General features: G+C 44.9%; 1 protein-coding gene across 1 annotated transcript; it reads right to left on the bottom strand.

The window, feature by feature from the left end:
• Window positions 1–2,298: 2,298 nt before the first annotated feature.
• On the bottom strand, window positions 2,299–17,220 carry LOC119650710 (dolichyl-diphosphooligosaccharide--protein glycosyltransferase subunit STT3B). Its single transcript, XM_038053715.1, has 6 exons — window positions 16,560–17,220; window positions 15,503–16,502; window positions 8,532–8,728; window positions 7,984–8,454; window positions 7,703–7,901; window positions 2,299–3,251 (listed from the first exon to the last, which is right to left on the bottom strand). The coding sequence occupies exons 1-6, from the start codon at window positions 16,931–16,933 to the stop codon at window positions 3,180–3,182; spliced, it is 2,313 nt and encodes a 770-aa protein (XP_037909643.1). The 5' UTR covers window positions 16,934–17,220; the 3' UTR covers window positions 2,299–3,179.
• Between the last annotated feature and the right edge of the window lie 7,121 nt (window positions 17,221–24,341).

Raw genomic sequence — 24,341 nt, forward strand, 5'->3', positions numbered from 1 at the left:
GCCTGCCATAATTTAGTTAGGTTTGAACTGACCGACATCATACGAGCAATCATATTGATCACTTTGCGATCAGCAGTAGATTTAGGTTACATCACAAGGCTGTCGTACCGAAGACCGCGGTTCAAATCTCGCTGGTGGCAGTGGAATTTGTATCGTGATTTGACGTCGAATACTAGTCGACTCGCTGTGAATGAGTACCTGAGTCAAATGAGGGTAATAATCTCGGGCGAGCGCAATGCTGACCACATTGCCTCCTACAGGGTACTTTAATTTTGTAGTGTACCGTTACGGTCTTGAATGAAGTACTCTAACACACTTCAAAGCCCTGATCCAATTGGATTGTCGCGCCAACGATTATTATTATAGTAGATTTAGGAGTAGTCTTCTGGATGTGGGTAACAAGAGAGGTTCTGAACGGCTGAAGGATCATCATCTGATGATCGCTTACGTTCGTTTTTGTGTTGCGTCCGCCACTTTTCGCAGGGTTGGAGAGCTGCGACCCCGGCAGTTCAACATCGTTGGTTTGTATGATCCAGCTGTCGCTCGACAGTCGGTGAGCAATCTTCCTGGTCAGATGGCAGATACACTGAGTAACCCGACTGAGAATATTGATGAGCATTAGGCTGCCTTCATAAAAATACTCCTTTCCTGGGTGTTGTACAAGTCGTTGGCTGACTGTGGAATCGTGAAGCGGATTGCATGTGGTCACAAATCTATCGATGGCCCTGTGAAGGACGGTAGTGCTTATCCACAAGGACGAACAGCTGAAAAGGTGGAAAGAACACTTCGCCACGGTTCTTAACCGTATGGGAAGCGATGAAGTTCCTCATCTTGTGGATGATATGGCCAGTTACCGTAACATGCGGATACAGACTATTCCTCCAGTCAGAAGGGAAATCATTCGCTGGGCTTGACGGTCTCCCTGCAGAGTTAGTTAATTACTGCAGATCTGCTACTTCCATTTGTGCGGAAATCTTGGCAATCCGATACCTTTCCTAGAGAGCGGAAGGAGGGGATGATTGTTGAGATTTCAAAAAAGGGCATCCAGGTGGGATGCTGCCATCACAAAGATCGCATCAAAGAACATCTCGAAAGCTTGATCGGCAAAGAGCAGGCTACTTTCCGCTCTTGATCATCCTGCACCACATCGACACACTACGGGCTATTTCAGAACTGGATTGCATCTTGTCACCGATAGTATTTCTTCTTGTTATCGGTAACATTCTCCATGGTGCTTTGTTCAGACGGCGTGGAGTTCAATGGACGATGACTATGCTGACGACATCTGTTTGCTCTCTCATTGCCCAGTGGCTCTGGATTTGGAAAGAGGGATAACCAAGGGAGCGGCAAAAACCAAGCCTTTGACTAGAAGATTAGATAGACGGTGATTACCAGTATATTTTCGTAGTGATAAGTGGCTCTCATTATTGTCCTAATTTCGAAAAAACTCGCAGTCCCTCGAACAGGGCTACACTGGAATGTTCGCGATTATTCCTTAACCTAGCGACTCAGGAGGAGAGACGGCAAGTTAGCTTAGTTTGTATGGCTACACACTGAAAATGGTTAATCAATGGTATGGTAATATAGAATATGTAGGAGTTTCCAGGTTAGCGTTCCGGCTGTAGAGGAGAGTCCGGGCCCGAGATGAAAATTATGCGAAAAAATCGAGCCTAAGGTGAAAATTTGCCGCACAAAACCTTATTAAAATCGGTTCAATGTCTACCTGTCTGTCACACGCACTTTTTTCAGAAACGGCTATACCGATTGACACGAAATTCGGTGAGAAGGTGAGAACTGTGAACGGCCAGACATGCAGTGAGTGATATCCTTGTACGTTGAGATTTAGGGGGGGGGGGGGTCTCCATATGTAAAAGGGGGTATAAAAGTTTGTATCACCGAATATAGTCATGTGGGGTATCAAATGAAAGGTCTTGATTAGTACTTTCCGAAGCTTTGAGATTTGTTAAAAAGGTGGGGAGTAGGAGGGGTAGAAAGTGATGATTTCTTTAACCTAACTATTCTCAGAAACTACCCAACGGGAAAACCTGAAAAAAATCATGAAGCTGCTGCGAGTACACGTCGGGAAACTATAGTGGCTTCACCATTAAATATGCAATAGGGGCTTAAAACGAGATTTAGAGCATGTAAAATTGTTGAGGATGGAATTTGCCTGCAAAGCTATTGCGCTGATGTTAATTGTCAAGGTTATTAAAGTTATTGTGGACGAACGATGACTATACACGAGAGACGTCGGAAGAATTAGTTCCAAAGGGAAAGCAAATCCACAAACACCAATCATTTTCTTCAATTTTTCCCTTTATTAACTAATTAAATTAATCCGTTTACACCTCAAGAACATTTAAAAAAACATGATTTCATCTGAAAATAAATTCATTCAAAATAATTATTCGCTTATAAGTGCAACGAAATTTTTTACATCTTGGGCTAGATTTTCTTCTAAACGAAACAGGAAAAAACCAAATATCCACAACTATATGTACTTTCTTTTCTAAAACGAATCGAATCGATTTCAGTTTCATAGTTAATTATTTAACTATATCACACATAAAACAATAAAATAGTTGCTGCAAATTGTGAAATGACATATAATCCATGTTTGAAGAAAATTCGCAATATTTTTTCTTTTTTTTTTGTTTGTGGGATTTACAGAACATACAACACACACGAACATGAGGTGGGAAGGAAATAATTAACGAATACATTTTTAACGATTAGGATATTTAGATTTACGTGACGCGAACACAAAATATTGAGAAAAAGTAACATAAGAGAAGAAATTAGGCGGAGATGAAAAGGTGCAGAAAAGACAAACACAAAAACTAGGAAGATTGTGAACATACACATGTAAATGACCTTCAGAAAAACTGGGTGCTGTTTTACAGAATTGTTTTAAGGCCACTGCAAACCATATAGATTTAAGATGGTAGGAAACGAAGAACCGACGAAGAAATTTGTTTAATATGTCTACGTAGAATAAACCGATTTTGGTTTCAGCGTTAGGCTTAGAGAATCGATTTACTTTAATTTGATTTGTTTTTTTTTTTGTCTCCTATAAAAATGTTTTCAATTTCATTTTTCCATTTATTCGTTCTGTCGCATCTTGCATTCTAAATTAAATCTTTATTTAATTTATTATTTATATGATGAGGGTGGCATTTCTATTTTTTCGAACGTTTCCCCTTCACGACAACCGGCCTGTTTTTGATGAAACCTCTCCGCCGTTTTGATGTCTGAAAATGAAAAAAAAAACGAAAAGATCATTAAAATGGATTTCAAATTCTCTTCCATGAAAATTGCGATATCAATAAGAGGCTGATTATGCTTGTAGCGAATATGTAAGATGAAAAGCTCTGGATGCTGATCTTGCTTACAAGGAATTTACGCACTCCAGCATAGCTTTGTTCCTTGTAGTTCTGGAGTGATGCAATTGTCAGCTTCGCTGTAAAAATGAACTTTATTGTGTAGCGCGATCAATACTGGAAGTGTTGTTTTCTTCATAAATGTACTCATATTTTTCTACCCACGAATCGCACCTCAGGTAAGAATGGCTAAAGCCTATCAGAGACTAATGAAAGGCAGATCGAAGAGAACCTACAAGGGTTTCCACAATATTTTCCAATAGGTAATACACTGTGTAAGGAAGCCTCTCAATGTGAAATCATCATTTTGATTAATATCAAATTGTACAGTCAAGAAAACATTGAAACACTAATTTTTCTGCAATATTCTCATCACTTCACCCATCTTCTTCTTTAGCCTTTGTCCCGTTTACAAGCGGGGTCGGCGCTTCATGATCGGTTTCACCATTTAACTCTATCGAATGCCTGATCTGGGTGCAATCTTGAGGCTTTTAAATCCCCATCCAGCGTATCGAGCCACCGTTGTTTCGGCCTGCCTTTTGCTCGTTTACCATCGACTTCGATGTTCAGACCAATCTTGGCCAGTGAATTCTGATCAAACCGTGTCACGCCACTAGTCCACCGCAACATCTTCGTCCCCATTACCGCAAGACGTCGCTCATTGTCTTTTATAGTCGGGCAACACTGAGAACCAAAGACAGCGACAGGACGGACAACATTGCGGTAAATTTTAAATTTGAGACATTCGTTGATACGTCGATCACAAAGAACACCAGTTGTGGAACGCCACTTCATGCAGGTTGCGTTAACGCGTGAAGCAATTTCGTAACGCAGTTCTCCATTGGCTGATAGCGTTGATCCGAGGTATTTAAATCACTCAATTCTGGGCAGATCACTGCCGCTGACAGTGATTGTGCCTGTTTCATGGGAATCGGTTGTCAAAAATTCCGTTTTGTTTAGATTCAATCTGAGAGCGTGTTGCATGAAGCGATCATTCCACTTTTGGGCAAGCTGCTCGAAATCATTTTTGCTATTGATAGGAAAACATCATCTGCATAAAGCAGAGTGTAGGGCGCTGGACGTTGGATATCCCATGTGACGGTGTCCATAACAAGAACAAAGAGAAATGGTTAGAGGGCACTTCATTGATGAACACCAACAGAGACACAAAGCGGTTTTGATACACCCGCCACACTTCGAACTTTGGTTTTCGGATCGTGGTGGAGCAATTTCACCCAGGCACGCGATCCTCTGGTAGTAGGTGTTACCGTAGAGCATACCCAATTAGTTCATGTGGCACACGGTCAAACGCTATCTCTAGATCCAGAAATGCAATGTAAAGAGGGCAATGCTTCTCACGGTGTTTCTCCATGAGTAACCGCGTAGCGTGTATTGCATCAGTAGTTCCGCAGTTCTTGACAAATCTGGCTTGATTCACGGTTATTTCAATGATTTCGCGAATACAGTTGTCAAGAATGCGTTCAAAAATCACCATGGTATGAGAAAGTAACCGGATCGGACGGCAATTTGAACATTCTGCTGGACAACCTTTCTTTTTTCATATTAGAACAGTGGTACTTTCTTGCCTGTCAGATGGTGTCCTACCTTCCTGAATAACCCGATTGAAGAATTCACTGAGGCACAGTGTTGGGTCCCAGCTTTCGCTTTCCAGAGAACAGATGCGATGTCGTCGGGTCCTGTGGCGTTCCCCGATTTGATTCGTTCTATTGCCTCCTCGACTTGGCTTGTGCTGACAGGTGGAACTGGTCCAAATGTCGGCAATGATTGTGGAAGTGGAGGATGAGCAAATTTTTCAGTTGAAATCTGCTCGAAGTATTCTCGTCATCTATCCGTTGCGGCTCGACGGTTGATAAGCAAAGTACCGTTCTTGTTATTAACCGAATAGAAGTGTTCGATATCCTGTGTACGTTCGTTACGGCTTTTAACAAGTCGATATAGATCTCTCTCGCCATCCCCAGTGTCCAGTTTATCGTAAAGATTTTTGTAATGGTTCGCTTGGGTGACAGCGACTGCTTTCTTTGCTTCCCGGTTAACATTCTTATAAATTTGCCAATTGGCCGGTGTTTTATCGTCGAGAAATTTGTGATTGAGGCGTTTCTTTTCACGGACCGTCATTTCAACATCAAAATTCCAAAGTCAAGTATCTCGGTTGATGTACCGTTTACCGGCTTGGTGATCCCGAGGGTTGCAGAGGCCGCTTTGTGGATCGTGTCTTTCATTTGGTTCCACGATTCTTCTACATTCGCAATAGTCAGTAATCGTGTGAGTGAGATCGTTTCTTCTTTCTTCTCACCAAATCGCCACCATTTAATACGTCGTGGGCCAGTGCGCTCCTCACGCTGTTTTATCGGTGGCTTAATTCGCAGAACAGCAATCAATGGCCGAAGTTGAGGTGCTATGGTCTCATAGGGAACGACTTTGTAATTAGTGACAGTGATAAAATGTCGGCGTCTTATGAGAATATAGTCGATTTGCGTTTTTCCATCTATAATATGTAGGAAGATGAGACAATTGTTTGATGAACCATGTATTCGTAAGTGCGGTGAAGAAGTGGATAAAGGGATCAGCTAATATAATGATGAGCTTCATCAGCCGATCATCAAATCGTTCGACTTCTTTAATAGCATCACGGAAACACTGAGATGGCAATGCCAACACCATATTGAGTGTGTGGGCAACTGAAATAGAGAAGTTTATAGCCATTTTTACCGCGTTCGCGTTCAATGTCGCAGCTTTTGGCACCAGACTATCGGGTTTCTTGCAGAGCGCAGATATCAGTGCGCCTTTTCCGAAGGGCTCTTGTGAGTTCCTCGATCTTTCCAGTTAGGGTACCAACATTTAGCGTGCAGACACGAATTTGTTTTGTTCGGACTAACTTGCTTATGTCCTGATGCCGTTCATGCATCAAGAACCCGTGCCCATTTTTCGACAGAATGGGGGCCCGTCTTGCCGCGTCGACTGAGGTGGACGCCCTAGCATTTCTCCGAGGTTTGTGACTCAATCCAATCATGATGTTTGTAACGACATTGTATACATTTTCTTGGTCGGCCTGTCGCGGAACCTGCCACCAAGAGAGATCAGGTAGGATTTAGCATAGTGGAATAACTCCCACTATACTCTATTTATCTCTTTTCCTGAGCTCAGCATTTTATTTTTGTTTTACTGAGGATAGTACGTTGCCTCAAACCCTCCTCCTTTATCTGGTTGCTCCGCCACAACATTCCACCCCCTAGAGTCCTAGAGTAGATGAAACAAACAGCTGGTGTTCAGTTCCGACCTAATGTCGAGTACGCGGTCGCTGGATTCTCCCGGCATACCAGCTCCGCGGGACTTACAGCAAATTCTTCGCAATTGGTTGCCCAGAGGCCAAGTAGAACGAGTGGCACGACTAGCGACCAAGAGGAGCATGACCAATTTGAACAGCTACAAATTTATTAGGTCCTAGATTGTTTCATAAAATTGTCTGACATACATGCTCACTCTCCTTGATTAGCTTCGGCTTTGTGATCTCTGAAGTGATCCATTCTCGTGGCACGCCTCCAAACTGGGTTTCAATTAATATATAATACACACAAAATAATAACAGCCTTTTCCATTTCAGCATGTTTGAGGGAGCAGTGATCACGCACTTATCTCTTACGACCACAATTCTCATAGAGTAGGGAAAAGCAACGTCCGAAGAATTCTCTGGGCTCAGGATTAAACTGAAGTTATTTTTCTTTAAATAATTTGTTTTCTGTAGAGAAAATGGCTTTTGTTTTTTGTTTTAAGCGACGCGACCGCCTTATTACATTTGACGGAGAAACTGGATGCCATATGAACAAATCCAATACAATTTTATCGACATAAACATTTTTTTTACGAATTATCGACACTTTTGATGGAAATGCCTTGGGATTATAGCTATATCTCCATAAATAAATCAACATTTAAAAGTTTGAGAAACAACGTCCATTATTGTTATCAATACATCGCGAACATTTTCTAATTATCTTTTGGGAAGCTCAAGTGGTAGACATGCATCGGAGTTGTTTTTTGAATGAAAATCGTTCACTAATGAGGTATCGATTTGATAATTCAATACTAATTCGTTGAGCGATAAACGACAGATATCAGACTTGCTGAAGACTGATTATAAGTCAATAATACGACAACGCCAAATTTCAATTACTTTTGACACATCCAAATTATCTTTAATCTGATATGAATAAGACAAAAAGTAAAAACTTCGCCGTTGGAATCATTCCACAACCAATTAGGCAAATTAAGAAAATTTAGTAGATGGAATTTGACTGACTTACCTTTCGGGAGATATAATTGCTGGGAGGGATCGCCCTTTCGTTCACTTTTAAGGCAGGTCGGTTGAATTCATGGGGCTTTTTGACACGATAGATCCTCACAAGCCAATGTTCTGATGTATACGCTTCCTCTAAATATGTAAGGTCGAAATCTTTGTTTCCAATTACGGCGTTTCTTGTTCTATCGTAACCTGAAGGGCCCCTGTAAGTATGGAAGACATTGTCAGTTCTATACTGCTAAACGCACACTCCGAAATTTGCTTTCACATTCCATATTAACTTACCTATAATCTAATTTCAATTCTCCAAATCTATAGTAACTCAATTTGTACATTAAGCAATTAAGTAGAGCGGGTGCGCCTTCAGCGTCGACACGAAACTCTCCCCGTTCTGTGAAAAAATCACTTTCACGAATATCCTTTGGATGCTCACCCTCTGCTATTCTCACCATCCACAAAAATTTATTGATATCATCGCCTGAATAACCAATTACACCACCGAAAATTACTAGAACATAATCAACATCAAGCGATGTCATAATTTCATAGGCTTTTTCCTCAGGCGATGACATTGCTTTGCCGACTAGAGCTATATGACTATTGTTCCATGTGTTATTATCCACTAATGTAGTACGATTTGCCATCCCAGCTATTTGGTAGCCATAATCCCACCATGACATTACGCGCGCATCATCTGCTGTGTTTTGTGAGAGCCAGTAATAAGCTTCACGAAAATCATCAAGAATATTACGAGATCTGTGAAATGGATTGATTAATTTCGCAGACAGTCTAATGATTATTTTCTTATGTTTAATAAGTGGAGGAGTTTTTACCCGTCTTGGCTGTTGTGGAACGCAAGGACAATAGATGGACTTGAGTATGCGTTGCTGGTGACCCAGGTACAGTGGACAGCAAACATCATCAGGAGCATGAGAATTGCAACAATAACAATACTTTTGATGTTGGATCCAATGCCGGCATTCGATTCATGAGACGATTCGTGCTTGGGACGGTGCTTCAATTTACCAGCCTGTAAAATTTAAGAAAACGTAAATATAATTTTCAAAATAATCAACGAAAAAAGTATGTAAGAATTCATATTTTCTTCTATTTTAATATTTACTAACTGAATGTGCGGTTGCGATATTAGCTTAACGTATGTTTGTTGAGACGAAAAAACTGCATCAAAATAAAGTACTAAATCTTTTTAATTTTTGCGTGAATTTGATTGATTTGCGTTGTTATTGACGCTACTTATAACGCCGAGACAGTCAATGATCGCGGGCCACCCTGCAACAGGTGGTTCTTTTGCATTTTAGCCCATTTCTGGCGAATAGCTCGCTTGAGATTGTTTTTTAGCCATTTTTGATTGATGCGCGCTTTGTGAGATGATGCTGAATCTTGTCAAAATGTCCTTGGTCTGCAGTCGGTAAACTTTCCAAGACATTTTCATTATAAACACCTGTCCTTATCCTGACGTCCAAAAACACGGATGGCGCGCCACTTTAAAACCCCTAATCTATATGCCAACTTGTAGTTCTGCTCGTCATCTAAACTGTTGATCACGAATTAAGCTCCTCTCCCCGAATACTTAATATTAAACTGATTGATTATCGAAAAGGCCTGGTGAGTTGGCCGAAAATTATCTATGGTGGAGCGAGAGGGGAGGTAGCATGACTTTTTTCTTACTAGCCGCATCATTTAATTTGACTAATAATTATAGAGGGGGTCAAAGGGTAGTATAGGCTCCAGGGCGGAACGTAGATTGGTACCCACGATGGAGCATAGAACCGGGGAAACGCCTGCTAAACCAACACCAAAAGTTCTACTACCAAACCCTCTACCTCTACCTCCACGTGGTGATCGCTGGAAGTTCTTTCTTAATGAAGAACTGCAGAGGGAGGAGAATGACACGGGACGGGGAACGGGACAAATTGTACCAACTGGTCCTCCAGGTTGGGGGTTGGGTAGGGCTATGCACTCTGCATTTACAAGGCAAATTGAGAAATACAAGCCGCATAAACGTTCATGCCCCTACAGAGGAGACTGTAGAGCTGGAGAAGGATACCTTTTACGAGGTAGTTGAGTGGATCCTCAAAGCGGAAAACGAGCCACAAACATACTTGGCCCCAACCGCAAGAAAAGTCAGCATGGCTGGTTTGACGATGAATGTAAGCTAGCAACGGAATGGGAATGGAATGTTGCATTCTGAAAAAATGCAGGCACGCGCAGAGCCCTATCACGTACCCCGTCGAACGGAGAAGCGATTTCACAGACGGAAAAAGGAAGCCTGAGAGAACCAACAGGTCTGTGAACTCGAACAGTACAGGGAGCAACCGCACCAGGCGGGGTTTAACCAAGCAGTCAGCAGGATGAAGCCTTATACACCTCGATGCTCATCCTGCCGAGAGCCCCCTCGGACACCACGATGGCGTGGTGGGGGAGCTTACGGCAGTTTACTACTACACTAAGAGTATCCAATAACACATGAAGATCGAAACAAAGGATTGTAAGTCTCCAAGCGGTAAGAAGTCACAGACTTCGAATCCACCCGCGGCTCTGAGAAATCAGGTCGTGGCCGAGGCATGGATTTTGTAGGCCTCACCTAATTCATGTTCCCCCACGGACAAATCTGTGGAAGAAAGGCTCTCCACTTCAGTGGAAAACCTACACCCGGTGTCTACGGCGCGGTCAGGCAAAAAGGATAGTACAGCAACTCCCGTAATCAGAGGAACTGGAAATCTGACTACGGCCGGTCGGTCGGTGACACTGTTACCTAACTCTTCAAAAATACGGGGGAGGAAGGCTCGGCAGAAGGAAACTTTAGTCGCAAAGGAGAAGGAACTACAGGCTTACCTGTCAGAACCTTCTCCTCCGCCTGTACCCGGAAAAACGGAAGAAAGGGAAGCTGGTAATGCGAACGCAACTGGTCTAACGCCGGTATGTGAAAATAGATACATGCAGCCCGGACTCCGTGAACCTGGGAGGGCTTCTAGCCGACCACACCGGAAGGCACTGCGAAAGAAGGCGAAGTTTCTTGGGAATGAGGACATAGACGTTGCTATACCACCAAGTGTGGCGATATCCAGAGAAATCGGACGCAAGAATGCGGAACTTTCCGTGGAAGGTGAGGACAAGCTGGTAATCCCGGTGGGATCCGCACTGAACGCAGCAGACTTTTCATTTAGCGGCAGTTTTCATATTAGACTGCAATTATGGCTACAAACATAAGAGTTAGTCATATCAACCTGTAGCATGCCAAAGCTTCTTCCTATCTATTGGCGGCAAAGCTGGCAAAGTTGTAGGACTATCCTTATATATTTCTGGTTCAAGAGCTATGGGTTCGTTTTAACAGAATCGGTGGTATTGGATCAGTCAAGGGGACCAGGATCTTCCTCGATGAAAGATCCTCGAGACCAAGGGCCTGCGTTCTGATGTCAAAATTGTTAGAAGCAACCATGCTGAGAAAATTCTGCTCCCAGGGCCTTGTTGCGGTCAACTTACAACACCAGGTTAATGGTAAGAGGAGCAACGTCATAGCTGCCTATGTTTACTTACCCTATGATTCTTTGAACTAAAGGATCTGGTAGCGTATGCAGAATCAAGTGAGCTTAAAGTTTTAATAGGTTATGATTCGAACGCTCAGCATATTTGTTGGGGCAGTAGCAAATGCAATCCTAGAGGAGAGCAACTGTTTGATTTTATCACTTCAGCTGGTCTGATGACCGTCAACGTAGGCGTTCGTGGCGCCAAGAAGAAGTGAAGTAATTGACTTAACAATCTGCACTTCAAAGTTGTTAGAGTTGATTACACACTGGCGAGTGCTAGACGAGGTCTCACTGTCAGATCACCGATACCTAGAATTCAATCTGACTAATGCGGGCGAACAGGCTGTAGTACTAAGACGGAACCCTAGAAAAACGGATTGGACAAAGTTCAATGAACTTCTTAGCAATAAAGTACAGTTTCCTAGGCGACTAAGGCCCCCTTTGGCGCTGGAAGATGAATTGAAAACTCTGAACTGCATACTTTTAGAGTGCTATGAAGAGGATTGTCCTATTTCCCTGAGGCCAAAGCGGTAGAACGGTTCCTTGGTGGAATCGGGAACTGCAAAAACTCAGGAAATCAACGAGGCGACTTCTCAACCGTGCTTACAAAAGTAATAAGAACGAAGACTGGTTAAATTTCAGGAACTCACAGCGTTAATATAAGAGGCTCGTTAGGTGTTCGAAACGAGACTCCTTTAGAGCGTACTGCAACTTTGAATGATGAGTACGCGATGTGGGTGTTCGTGGACATTGAATGGGAATTTGATTGGGCGCCTATTCAAAAAAGTTGTGATGCCGCTAGAGAGGATGGTGTTGATGATGCTTTAATTAAGTGGATCCATGCTATGCTAAAGCAGAGATTGCTGGGGTGGATATACGGAAGTCTTCTACACCGATGGCTCAAAAACAGAAGACGATTCTGGAGCCGAAGTCTACCTCTCAAATAACAACGAGAAGTGGGCTTTTCCTTCGGGACAATATGCAACGGTTTTTAAAGCCGAAGTTTATGTGATCCTAAGGGCGGCAAACTGGGTTATTGACGAGCGGTTGGACGCATCGCAATCTGCAGTGATAGCCAACCTGCATTGAGGGCGTTGAGTAGTCCTTCGATCACCTCGAAAATCGTTCAGGAATGCAGAAACCATTTGAACTCTATCTCTAGATTCAATACGGTTGGACTACTCTGGGTACTTGGTCGCTGTGGCGTAGAGGGAAATGAAATTTCGGATGCTTTAGCGAAAGAGGGGTCAATCTCTCCTATGCCGGGACCGGAACCAGCAATTGGAGTATGAATAGCATTGGTTAAGTCTGTTTTCAAAAACTGGAAACAATCTTCCCACAATGACAGGCGACAGAGCCTAAATGCTGCTTGATACACCAAACTTTTCCTGCCAGAACCGAACATGCGTACCGTAAAGTTTATTCTCTCGAAAAGCAGGAGGACTTGCAGGTGAATTGTGGGCATTCTGACAGGCCATAATTCACTAGCTGGGCATATGTTCAGAATAGGAATTACTCAAGATGATACGTGTCCCTCCTGTAATGAGGAAGCGGAATCCACGGAGCATTTCCTATGTGAATGCCCCGCCTATGCACGTATCAGGCATCAGATCTTTGGTGCCGATGTTCTCCAGTTTCGACGGGTAGCATCACATCCACTAACGGAAATCCTGCGATACGTTAACGAATCCGGAATATTCCATTAGGCGGGGGTGGCGAGTACAATGGGCCAACATGGCCTGAGTGTCCAGAAGCTGTAGCTTCTCCCCCACCACACACACACCATCTATAAGATATTCTTCGCTATCTTGCTAGGTCGGATAGCCCTATACGCCCAGAACATCGTTGGGCCATACCAAAGAGGCTTCACTCCAGGCAAATCAATAACAGATTAGATTTTCCCTCTGCGGCAGGCGATGAAAAAACTGTTAGAATATGGCCATCAGCTGCACCGTTTTTTCCATCTATTTCAAGGCCACCGAACACGGTATCCCGGCGCGAAATCTTGGGCTGCATATCAATGAAGGCAAGATAAAATAAATGGTGGCAACATCAGCACCAACAACATCAAATCGGACTGGTCAAATGAGAAGAATAAAAATAGGAGACTACAACTTTGAGACCGTTGATAATTTCTCCTATCTAGGCAGACCCTGCCTGAGATGGAATGATAGCGTAGATCAGGACGCCAGACAGCTCTTAGGAATACTGAATTGGTGGACCTCGGCGCAAAACCGGTATGTCTGCAGTTCCTTATTAAGGTAGGCCTAGACAGGATATCGGTTGTTGCGCCGTTGATGATGATTATTTTTTAGACAACTTCCCACTTTCACCATGAAAGAAAGGGTTAAGCTCACGATCGTAGGCGCTGTAGTTGCGTTGAGCTGTTTTGAAAAGAAGCTCAACCGTTGCCAAATAACAGTTCAAGTTTCGCAAGACAGAGTCTCCTGGTGAACTCGAAGAGTCCGAAAGGTGTGCAGATAACCGTTTTCGGAATATCTTTGGAAGCGACAGGAATTGATGATACGCCTTGGCTAAATCCAAGGTCATAAAAACACGGTAGTTCGTAAGTGATTGCGCAAAATCATGGATGAGTGGAATGGGGTATCGGTCTGGAATGGTCTGAGCATTCAGACGCCTATAATCTCCGCATGACTACCATTCACCGTTTGGCTCAGGGACCAAATAAAGTGGTTGCGGGGTCTATCAAAGCCTTGTTGCAACTCCACCAGCAGCCTATAGTGACACACAAAGTCTGTGCCTACTATAAGGATGCTAATGTCGGAGAGAACGAAACGTCACGAAAACGTTCGGCGCAGTCCGAGACTCACGTCCACCTCTGCCCATAGCCGTAAGTGCCGATGGGAGAAGAGTTTGCGGCAGCGAGACATAGTTTTGCGGAATGAGGGTGTTCGGGGCATACATTTTGAGTCCTCATTCCCCTATTTTTCACCCGATATAAAAAATAAGATCAGTTTCGGAAAGTACTGAACGAGCCTTTTTATTTGATATCCCACATGACGATAACCTGTGAAAAAAACACCCTTCCGTATCGGTGGGGAGCATCCCCAACGGATTCGCAGATCACATATTCTCATCAAACTTCACATTGACAATAGTCGTTTCTGAATAAATCGGGTGTGACAGTCAAGAGTCGACAATTCCATTGTTAGCTGTATGTTGCAATGGAATCTACTGTAACAGAGTGGCTCGCCTTGGGAACACGTGACGCAGGAGGAGTGCAAATCTCTCGAGAAGACCCTAAGCGTGAAGCACCCTTCAGCGAATTATCAGCAATAGCCCCTAGCTGTGGTTGACGTGGTATGCTTGATTTATTTCGATTGCAGCTTCCTCTGCAGGGACATGGAAGCTTAAGAGGTTTATATTCGCTTATTTTTTCAAAGCAGTTGTTGTTCTCCAGGAACCCCGTTCATTTTTGGCGCATTTCTTGTTGATTCATGACAGGTGATTTTCCCTAGTAAGATGATCCGTGCTACGACAACCTTCAAACGGAAACTGGAGGGACTGTTGGCACAGTTTTTGCTGATTTTAAACACGGGAGTCCCGTATTCATCCTTCTCCAAAAAGAAAGAACTTCCAGGGATCACTATGGAAATATCCCAGGAAAGACTTGTGTCAAATGCAGAAGTAAACTGACAATCGAACGAGTATTTTGCGGCTCATTGACATTGAAATTCAAGAATATAATTGATTTTTTTGCCAAAAAAAGGTGACTTTCTAAATTAATGGTTCCCTTCCACTCCATAATGTATAAAGAAATCTAAGTGACACGGCTGAAAGGCAGAGTTCCCGCATGATGGCGCGATGGTTGAGAGGGTGGAACATCAGCCACTCAATCTCGTTGCTCTGCGTTCGATCCCAGTCGTCATGGATGTCTGCTTGTCTCGTTGCTATGAACTTATCACTCGCACAACATTAAGTGTGATGATAATGAAACTAGCGGATGCCCTATACACCAATAAGGAGTAAACAGGAGACGCTAATATCAACCTTTTCTGAAATAAACCTGTGTTAAGCGCCCATATTTGAATTTAAAGAGGAGCTGGTTTGATTGTTACTATTACGTTTTCTAATCTGTCCGTTCCTGCAGGGAAGCGAAGAATATCATTTGGCAGTAAACTGACAATTCTTCTTCCGTAGTAAATTACGACCTAATTGGTCTCCACACAGCACATTCAACTTTGTGTCTAAAGTATTGCACACACCACACCTGCTCCTTAAAACAACCAACTTACCTTGTCATACATATTCTTCTTTTCCACGGCACTTTCGTCAGCCTCCTCGCTCGACTGCTTGTTCGGTGCGCTGTCCTCCTTCAAGAACACTTCCAGCAACCCCGAGAACGCTATTCCCGCCAGCATGCAAACAACAGGTGTCAACGTCAACATCAGCCGCACCATAACGCCCGCAAAGTAAACAGCGCTGATCGCGTACAGCACAACGAACACTCTCTCGTCGTTCACCTTTTTGATGCAATACCACAGCCCCACCGGGAACGCGCACACCAAAATGTGCAGATCGAAGAAGAAGGAGAACCACGTCGTCGGCTGATGTTCCGAAACGGAAGCGATGATGGGGATGTGGATCTTGGCGTATCCTGTGTCCCAGAGCGAGTAGAAACGACCGCTCCACGGTGCAACCACTCCCATTAGCGTGAGCAGTACAACGGCTGCGAAGACAATTATCGCCGCGAACAACGACCCGAAAATAAAGAGTTTCTTGAACTCGCTCTTGGACAGGACGCTCTGTAGGTACTTCAGGAAAGCGACGGCCATAAGGAGTGCAAACACCCCCATCGCTGCCATATGTTCGCTCGTGCGGATGGGCTGGAAGCCGACGAACGGGATCTGCATGGAGCACAAGAGGCCCAGAATGTAGAACGTTGTGTAGCTGGTGAAGAGACGTGGCGTGTAGCGTCCCATGATAAGCAAAACAAACACGTGAAGTGGGATTAAGTTGATTATGAAGACGTAGCCGCCCCAGGCGGACACCATGTAAAAGTACGAGAGAGCTGCCATTGCGGCCCAGAAAACGGACCCTGTCTTAACGGATCGCACCCACAGGAAGTAGGTGAACTGCAGGGCGAAGATTGCAATGCCCTCGTTATCGTACGACCCGGCCACGGAACGACTAATGTAGCCGGGGACGATGGCGATGAAGCTGGCCGCGAACAGACCCGCTCCCGGCGACCACAGCTCCTTCGTCAACAGGTACGTGGAGATTGCAGTAAGGCCACTGGAAAGATGGAAAAACTTAGTACCGCTTGCGCCAGGCGGGGTGGGGCATGTCTACCTGAAAATTGGAGCGAGGAACACACAAATGTCGCGGATGTGAACGGGAATGTTCAGCAGGTGCAGCAGCCAGTGGATGCCGCCGGACGTGATCATCAGGCCGGGGTACACGGTCCCGCCGACGATCCGCCCCAGCGGGTACCAGGCGCGCTCGTCGAACCAATTCAGGAACTGGTAGAACCCATGCTGCACCATATGCGCGGTCGCGCGGTAATTGAACCACGGATCGAACTCATGAATGATACTCTCGAACCGAATTACCGCAAACAGCCTCGACGCGAAGCCCGAGAGCCAGGCAATCATTAACACGGCGAATGTGATAAGACTGCTGTAGCCGGCCGTCCGCCGATTCATGAACTTTGCCTGTCGATTCATTGTGATTGTTTTTGCTGGTGCAGTTTATCCGCGACCGCCACGAAGACGTGGAGAAAATCACACGGAACTCGCGTACGCCCGCTATTCCACGATAAACACTAAACTGGTCAGCTAATTGGGACTTTTCCAAGTGCGAACACCGCGGCTGTGTGCAATTCGGTTGCGCTTAAACTGCACGGATTTCGAGACCGTGTCCTTAGAATTTTTCCAACATTTGCACAAACGTGATCGTCGACGAGGAAAATCGGAGATCTGCCTGTAAATGACACGTCGCCCAACAAAAACACCGGCTGTCACTACTGAGAAATTGGACGAAAAGTGGTCGAAGGCGGTGACGTTTCGTTGTGCTCAATTAAGGTGCGGCGGTGTGTGTCTTTGATTAATGAGCAAATTAATGTCCTTGATTGGGGATTCCCCCTACTGAAGTAATTACTAATCTACTCGTATATTCAGTTCTTGGGAATATTGGGCTTATTTTTGTTATAAAGCGACATTTATAATAAAGCTAAATTTCTAGAGTTAGGAAAATGTATTAAAGTGATGCATATAACATTCAATATTTATATTCAAAATAGAATCGACAAAATAGCTTAAATCAAAATAAGATAAATTTTTATCTATTTCTGGGCAAAAAAATGTTGCTTGAGGAGATAGTTTCGTGTTCCTTCGATTAAAAATGCGCCGTTTTTGGCACCGAAAAGATTTAAACGATTCAGAGGTATAAAGAGTGGAGGTAATGGAAAGAGCCTTCTCTCTCCTCCGTTCGGAATTATCTCAGAGAGTCGGAGTGGAAATTTCAATGAAAACGGATAGTTTTGATGTCGAAGACGGTTTTCTCCATAGTTAAGGTTTTGTGTAAAACAAAACCTTATTAAAATTGGTTTACTGTCTGTTTGTCCGTCACACATATTTTTCTCGGAGACTGCAGCAGCGATTGACACCAAATTTGGTGGAAGGTGGAAACCGTGAAAGCTCACGCATACAGTGAGTAACATCCTTTTACTTTGAATTTAAGGAGAGGTCCCTTTATATGGGTGTCAATTTTTTTTTATGCCGAATATAGTCATGTGGGGTATCAAATGAAAGGCCTCGGTTAGTACTTTTCGAAGCTGGTCTTAGTTTTGACATTTCTTGGAAAGATGGGGAGTTCGGGTGTCGAAATTGATCATTTATTTAACGGTTCCATTCTCAGAAACTGCCTCATAGAAAAATCTGAAAAAAATCAAGAGGCTTACACTATATGGTGGCTACGCTCCGAAATACCTTTCATACCGATATCCCTTTAAATAAAGTTAACAATAGTATATTACTATAATTTTCAGTAATTGGCTGCAGGACTCCCCTTAAGTTCATCCTAGCACCACGGTTGCAGTAAGGTAGCCTATAACATAGAGCTCGATCGTACCAAGTATGGTGCAAATTGCACTATTACTAGCAAAGTTATAACAGATCAAAGTTTCACTTCTTTGGAAATTCAAGATTTTGAATGTCAATATCACCCGAAAGTGGACATTCTCATATAATATATGCGTATATTACGTGTTACGTACTTATGGGACAAATTCACACTCAAATGTCTTTATTAAAGAAATACACAAAACCTTTCATACCTAAAGCGTCCAGCTTCCGGTTTCCCGACTTGTTTTTATTTACCCCGGTCCCCTTTTCTCAACGGTACTGGCGATTAAATATGATTATGGGCGATATTGGCGCTATTCAAAACGTGGTATAAAACAACACTGAAGCTTGCGAAAACTGAAATTGACACAAATAGAAATCGTTCTCGGATATCCTCATTTCGGATGTGATAATAGCGTGCCACGCCACTAATCCAACGCAACATCTTCGTCTCCATCACCGTAAGCCGCCGTTCATTGTCCTTTATAGTCGGCCAACACTCAGATCTGTAAAGGGCGACAGGACGGACCGGACGACATTGCGATATATTTTAGATTTGAGACGTTCGTTGATGCGTCGACCACAAAGAACGTCAGTTGTGGAACGCCGCTTCAGCCAGGTTGCATTAATGCGTGAAGCAATTGTGTTCACTCTGTTCTTTTTCCGCTCCGGCCTTCTGCCTCTGCTTCACTCGCTACCTCCAATTTCTCAGGAAGACAAACCCGCAGGAGGTCCAATTCCTCTGCGGCAGCGGTTTCAGTCAGGGTGTCCCCTTTGGCGGTGCAATCCGGCGGCATGGTTTGGCCAATTGGAGGCGCAATTTGCACCGACATACGTTACAGCAGACGCCATGCGTTTTAACCACGCTCTTATTGGTCTCGACGGGGAGACCATTGGTTTGGCCACGGATGTGTTGGAGGACTGCTTCTATGATAAACGCCGGTTGTCAGTGAGTGAGGAAGCGAATCACTGAATCACTTGCCGAACGAGCTGACGCTGGGCAACCGTACTCCCAGCCAGCTGCTCCGAGAAATGAGGCAGCTGATTGGGGATAAGGTCGACTCAGAGATCACCGGCTCCCGGAGGGTACCCGCGCCATCTTGGCCTGCGTGGACTCAGGGTCGCTGGGAGTAAGGTGTACGCACGCGGAAGTCTCTAGAGACGCACGTCAGAAAGTGGAAGACCTGAAAGCAATGAACAAGCGTTGCTTTCTGATCAAATCGGGCGCTGAGGTGTCGGTTCTCCCGGTACCCCATCCAAACACGTTGATACCGCAAACCCTGCGACTGGCTGGCGTGAATTCCTTTCCTCATCCTCGTGAGTCTCGGACTGCGCTGAACGTTTTCGTGGCGATTCGTTTTGGCAGACATTAGCATAGGCCTCGTAACCTTTTTAAAGTTGTCAGGAAACATTTTCGAAGACGTTGCCGATCATCGCATTTGCCCACTCCTTCGAAAATATTGCAACATTACTACTGAAGGTAGTTTTTCCCAGCCGGTTAAGCATGAGGCGTAGCACCACATCAACGCTACTGGCTCCCCGATCTTTTTAGAAGTGCGCCCTTTATCACTCCAGAAGCTATAATAATAATAATCGTTGGCGCAACAATCCATATTGGATCAGGGCCTTGAAATTTGTTAGCTAGCTAGTTAGCTGTTGTAAAGAAAGAGTTCGATGATCTCATGGAATAGGGCGTTTGCGGACCTTCCAATAGCTGTTGGTCATCTCTACTTTATTTGTTCCCTAAGCCAAACGGCGAATGGAGGCTTTGCGGAGATTACAGGCGGCTGAATGTTCAGACAATTCTCGACCGAGACCCTATTCCACTCATCCATGATGTTGCGCATTCATTGACAAACTGCCGTGTTTTTACTACCTTGGATCTGTAGCTTTCTGTAGCTCTAGAAGACATACCGAAAACGGCTATCTGCACACCAGGATGACTTTTGGCTTGTGCAACGCAGAGCAGACATTTCAGAGATTCATCCACTCTGTCCACGAAACTTGTACTTTTGTTTCGTTTACAGGGATGATGTTTTGGTCGCCTTTTCTTCCGAATCTGAGCATTTGGACCACCTCGAGTGCATTTTCCAACATTTCCTTGAGGCTGGGCTCGTTCTAAACGTTGAGAAATGCAAATTCCTACAGAAGCAGGTGAAATTTTTCGGCCACATAATTATCCCTGAAGGAATTCAACCAGATTCAGATAAGGTTGAATTGATAGAAAACTTTCCCTTGCCAACCACGGTGAAAGATCTGCGAAGGTTCTTGTGAATGTTAAACTTCTATCCTGGTTTCTTGCTCAAGGTTGCTCATCTCTAAGCGATCTTCAATGCTTACTTGTCTGGGCCTAAAACCAAAGACTCCCGTGAGGTTGTGTGACCTACTGAGTCCAGGCGTTTCAAACGGTCAAACAATAGCTTGTTGATGCTACACTACTGTCATTTCCTCTGCCAGGTGCATCCCAAGTTGTCTTCGTCGATTCCCCAGACACAGCAGTGGGCGGAGAGTGGCGCCCACCGCTGTGGGGACGGGTGAATTAAACCTGGCAATCATTGAACTTCTTTTCGAAACAACTCAATCCAGTTCAGCGTAACTACAACGCCTACAGTTGTGAGCTTTCGCTTCTCCCTTGAGGGCAGGCCAATCATCGTGTTCACGGACCACTAGCCCGACAAAGCGTCCCCTCGCCAACTACGGCAACTGAGCTTAATCAGCCAGTTTACTTCCGACACGTGTTGGATACACGTGTCTCGAAAAGACAACGTCGTTGCAGATGCTTTACCTCGAATCTCGGGGGTCACACTTCCCGCCACGGTCGATTATACGGCAATCGCAGAGGCGCAGAAAGACGACGCAGAGCTTCAGAGCCTGAGGGCAAACTCCAAATACAAATTCAAGGAGTTTCCTATTTTCGGCTTAAACTCCTATTGACTCTGTGAGATCTCAGACAAGGAATTTAGGCCATTTATTCCGGCCGATTTTCGCAAGAAAGTACAGGGTGCGGCAGCACAACTTCCTTTCTTAAAATGCGCGCCACTCAGTTAGTTGATGTCATAGCAGAGCGCGAGTGGTCCCGTTCAAGAGGGGATACTGTAAAGTTTTGTCCCGACATGGTTCAGTCGCCATCATACGTTGGAATAGTAAGGAGCGTGCCTTTGCCGTTGAGGTTTACTTTTCAAGCGGATGTTCGGTTATTGCTACACAGCGTGCATTTCGGAATCGCTTTAATTTAGCCCCGTTGGCTCCCGTCCCAGACCGCAAATCAATTGTTACATGGGTCACTACATTCAGACAAACTGCAAGTGCGACAAAAGGAAGAACTGGAGTCCCTCGGCCCGTTAGATCACCTGAGAACATTGAAGCAGTGAGAGCGTCAATGTTGCGATCGCCACGGCGTTCTGCGCGCAAACACGCATCTGCCCTTGGACTATCCGATCGTTCTGTGAGAAGAATTCTTCGTGATGATCTTCATTTTCATCCCTATAAGATGGCTATAGTGCAGGAACTTTCAGAACGTGACTTCAATTCTCGGATGAACGCGTGTGAGCTTCTTCTTGATGTCGTTCCCGAGGGTGCTATTGTTTTTTTTAGCGATGAAGCCCATTTTCATTTGTGTGGGTCGGTTAACAAACAAAACATGCGCTACTGGGCTGACACCAACCCTCGAGAATTGCATCAAAAGCCTTTACATTCACCCAAAGTCACAGCGTCGTGTGCAATTTCCTCAGCTGGAATTATTGGTCCCTGGTTTTTTTGAGGAAAATGAGGTTACAGTGACAGTGAATTCGGACCGGTATGTAAACATGCTACAGAATTTTTTTTTCCCACGGCTAGAAAATTTGGATTTGGGGGACACTTGGTTCCAACAACACGGTGCAACAGCACACACTTCAAGAGCATCGATGGCTGTTTTGAGGGAACACTTTCCAGAACGCCTTATCTCAATTAGAGGCGATTTGGAATGGCCGGCACGCTCTCCCGATCTGTCCCCTTGTGATTTTTTTCTATGGGGTTTTTTGAAATCCCGTGTTTATGTGAACCGTCCAAGAACCCTACAAGATTTGAAGACCAACATCCAAGAAGAAATTTCCAACCTAACACCTGCTATGCTAACAAGAGTCATGACAAACGCCAGAAATCGGTTTTCGCAATGTATGGAGAATGGGGGACGCCACCTAACAGATTTGATCTTCAAAACAATGTAAATAAAAACTTTAGACATGTACCTGCATTATAAAAAATAAATAAATATTTTCCGATGCATACAATAGTTTTTATTGAGTTTTGAAAAAAGGAAGTTATGCTGCCGCACCCTGTATTTCACGCAGTACACGATCATGTGCACCCAGGCATCACGACGACGTACCGGTTAGTCATCGGGAAATACTTCTGGCCGTCCATGAACAAGGACGTAAACTCTTGGGTCGGACAGTGCATCGCGTGCCAGAAGTGTAAAATCAGCAAGCACGTAAGAAAGGAAGTATGCGTATTCCCTCGTTCGACAAAACGCTTCCACACAATCATCGACAGGTTTACGCGGTGGCCTGTAGCAATACCTCTGACTGACATTACGGTACAAACAGGGGGCGAGGTCATCTGCCGAAAATGGACCTCGCGGTTAGGTGCACCAGTCGTAATCATCACGTACTAGCGAATGCAGGACACTGAAGGCCGCCTGAATGGCTCTGGATCTGTCGTGATCGCTGTCCTTGCATTTCATCCTCCTCGGCCTTCGCATAGCCCACCGAAAGGAGTTCACGGCCATCTCTGTGGAGATGGTATACGGGCAGAATGTACGACTCCCCGCGACCCTGTGCTGGATATCAGAGCAGAGTTAAGCAACTCCACCTTCTCGACCCGCGATGCCAGAGGTCGACACCCACAGGGACCTCGAAACGTGGGTCTTTCGGGTGGACACTCCTCAGAAGTCGCTGCACCCACCATACGAGGGCCCCTTTAAAGTCCTGTATCGACGGGAGCACTCCTTCAAGCTCGACGTTGGGGGCGGGCCCAAATAGGTCTCCTTGTCGAAGATAAAAGCATTCGGCGAACCGGGGGACGCTCCGAACAAGTGCCCGCGAAGCGTCAGATTCGCCCGGTAACCCCATTGGCGCGGTTTCAGCTGGGGCCAGAGTGATGTGGAGGCACATTGGAGGAATGAACCACGACTGCATTGCCGGCAGTGAATTCTTCTCCGCCGACGCACTGTACTGCCGCCTACACGGCTGGCGGTCTGTCACGAGGCCGCATGTGGAGTAAGTTTCTGAAGTTGAGTTTAATCGTGAAGGTTATCACGTCTAAAACTGGACCAAGCATCCACATCTAAAAATATTCCTGCGTTCCTTGATGAATTCACACAGCTCCATGATCTTTTTACCTAGGACAGTAAAGGCAGCTCCTGATTGTTTGTTGCCTCTATCGTTCGGGCGATTCGGCGCGAAGGATTCTTTCTCATCGAAGACTTCCGCTACACACTTCCCAGTGCGGGTAGCGATCGCTGGGACTTGTGCTCGTGTGTGTTGGGGGGGGGGGGGGGTGGGGGGTTCGTCGATGGAGCTAGTTCTAGTCCCAGAGCCCGCTTGTCCACTCCCAAAAACTGCCGGTGCTGGGGTTCCGAAGCCCCTTTATTCCCTTTCTGTTCCTCCATGTTTAGTTTTATTTCTGGATATCCTTCCTATAGTAAATTTTTATCCTCGGGAAGGCTTTTTATTCCCACCTACCCGGTCTGCGCATAAGCATGCCTATGCAGACATGTCTCAGGGAAGCGTACATGTGCATGGCCATAACACATCCGCCGAGCGTTCCCTTATCCGCATGAAGGGACACGTCGGCTGGGTGCTACTTCGTTTGGTAGCAGGAGGACAATGAAATGATCTCAGCGGTTTATTTTCATTTTACCGAGAATAGTACTTAGTACACTATTTCAAACCGTCCTCCTTTATCTGCGTTTGGGAGCAGCATATTCTGTAAATAACATGGTGTGGTTTAAAAACCCTGCCTGCCAAAA

The sequence above is a fragment of the Hermetia illucens genome, chromosome 3, assembly GCF_905115235.1.
Source record: "Hermetia illucens chromosome 3, iHerIll2.2.curated.20191125, whole genome shotgun sequence".
In the NCBI taxonomy this organism is placed as follows: Eukaryota; Metazoa; Arthropoda; class Insecta; order Diptera; family Stratiomyidae; genus Hermetia; species Hermetia illucens.

What these genes read in the sequence shown, in the direction of transcription:
- LOC119650710 (XM_038053715.1), bottom strand. Translation starts at nt 16,933, where the DNA reads ATGAATCGACAGGCAAAGTTCATGAATCGGCGGACGGCCGGCTACAGC. An exon ending in TTCCTCGCTCCAATTTTCAG is followed by an intron (nt 16,503 to 16,559) that starts GTAGACATGCCC and finishes CCATCTTTCCAG; the next exon opens with TGGCCTTACTGCAATCTCCA. An exon ending in GCAATTATATCTCCCGAAAG is followed by an intron (nt 3,252 to 7,702) that starts GTAAGTCAGTCA and finishes TTTCATTTTCAG; the next exon opens with ACATCAAAACGGCGGAGAGG.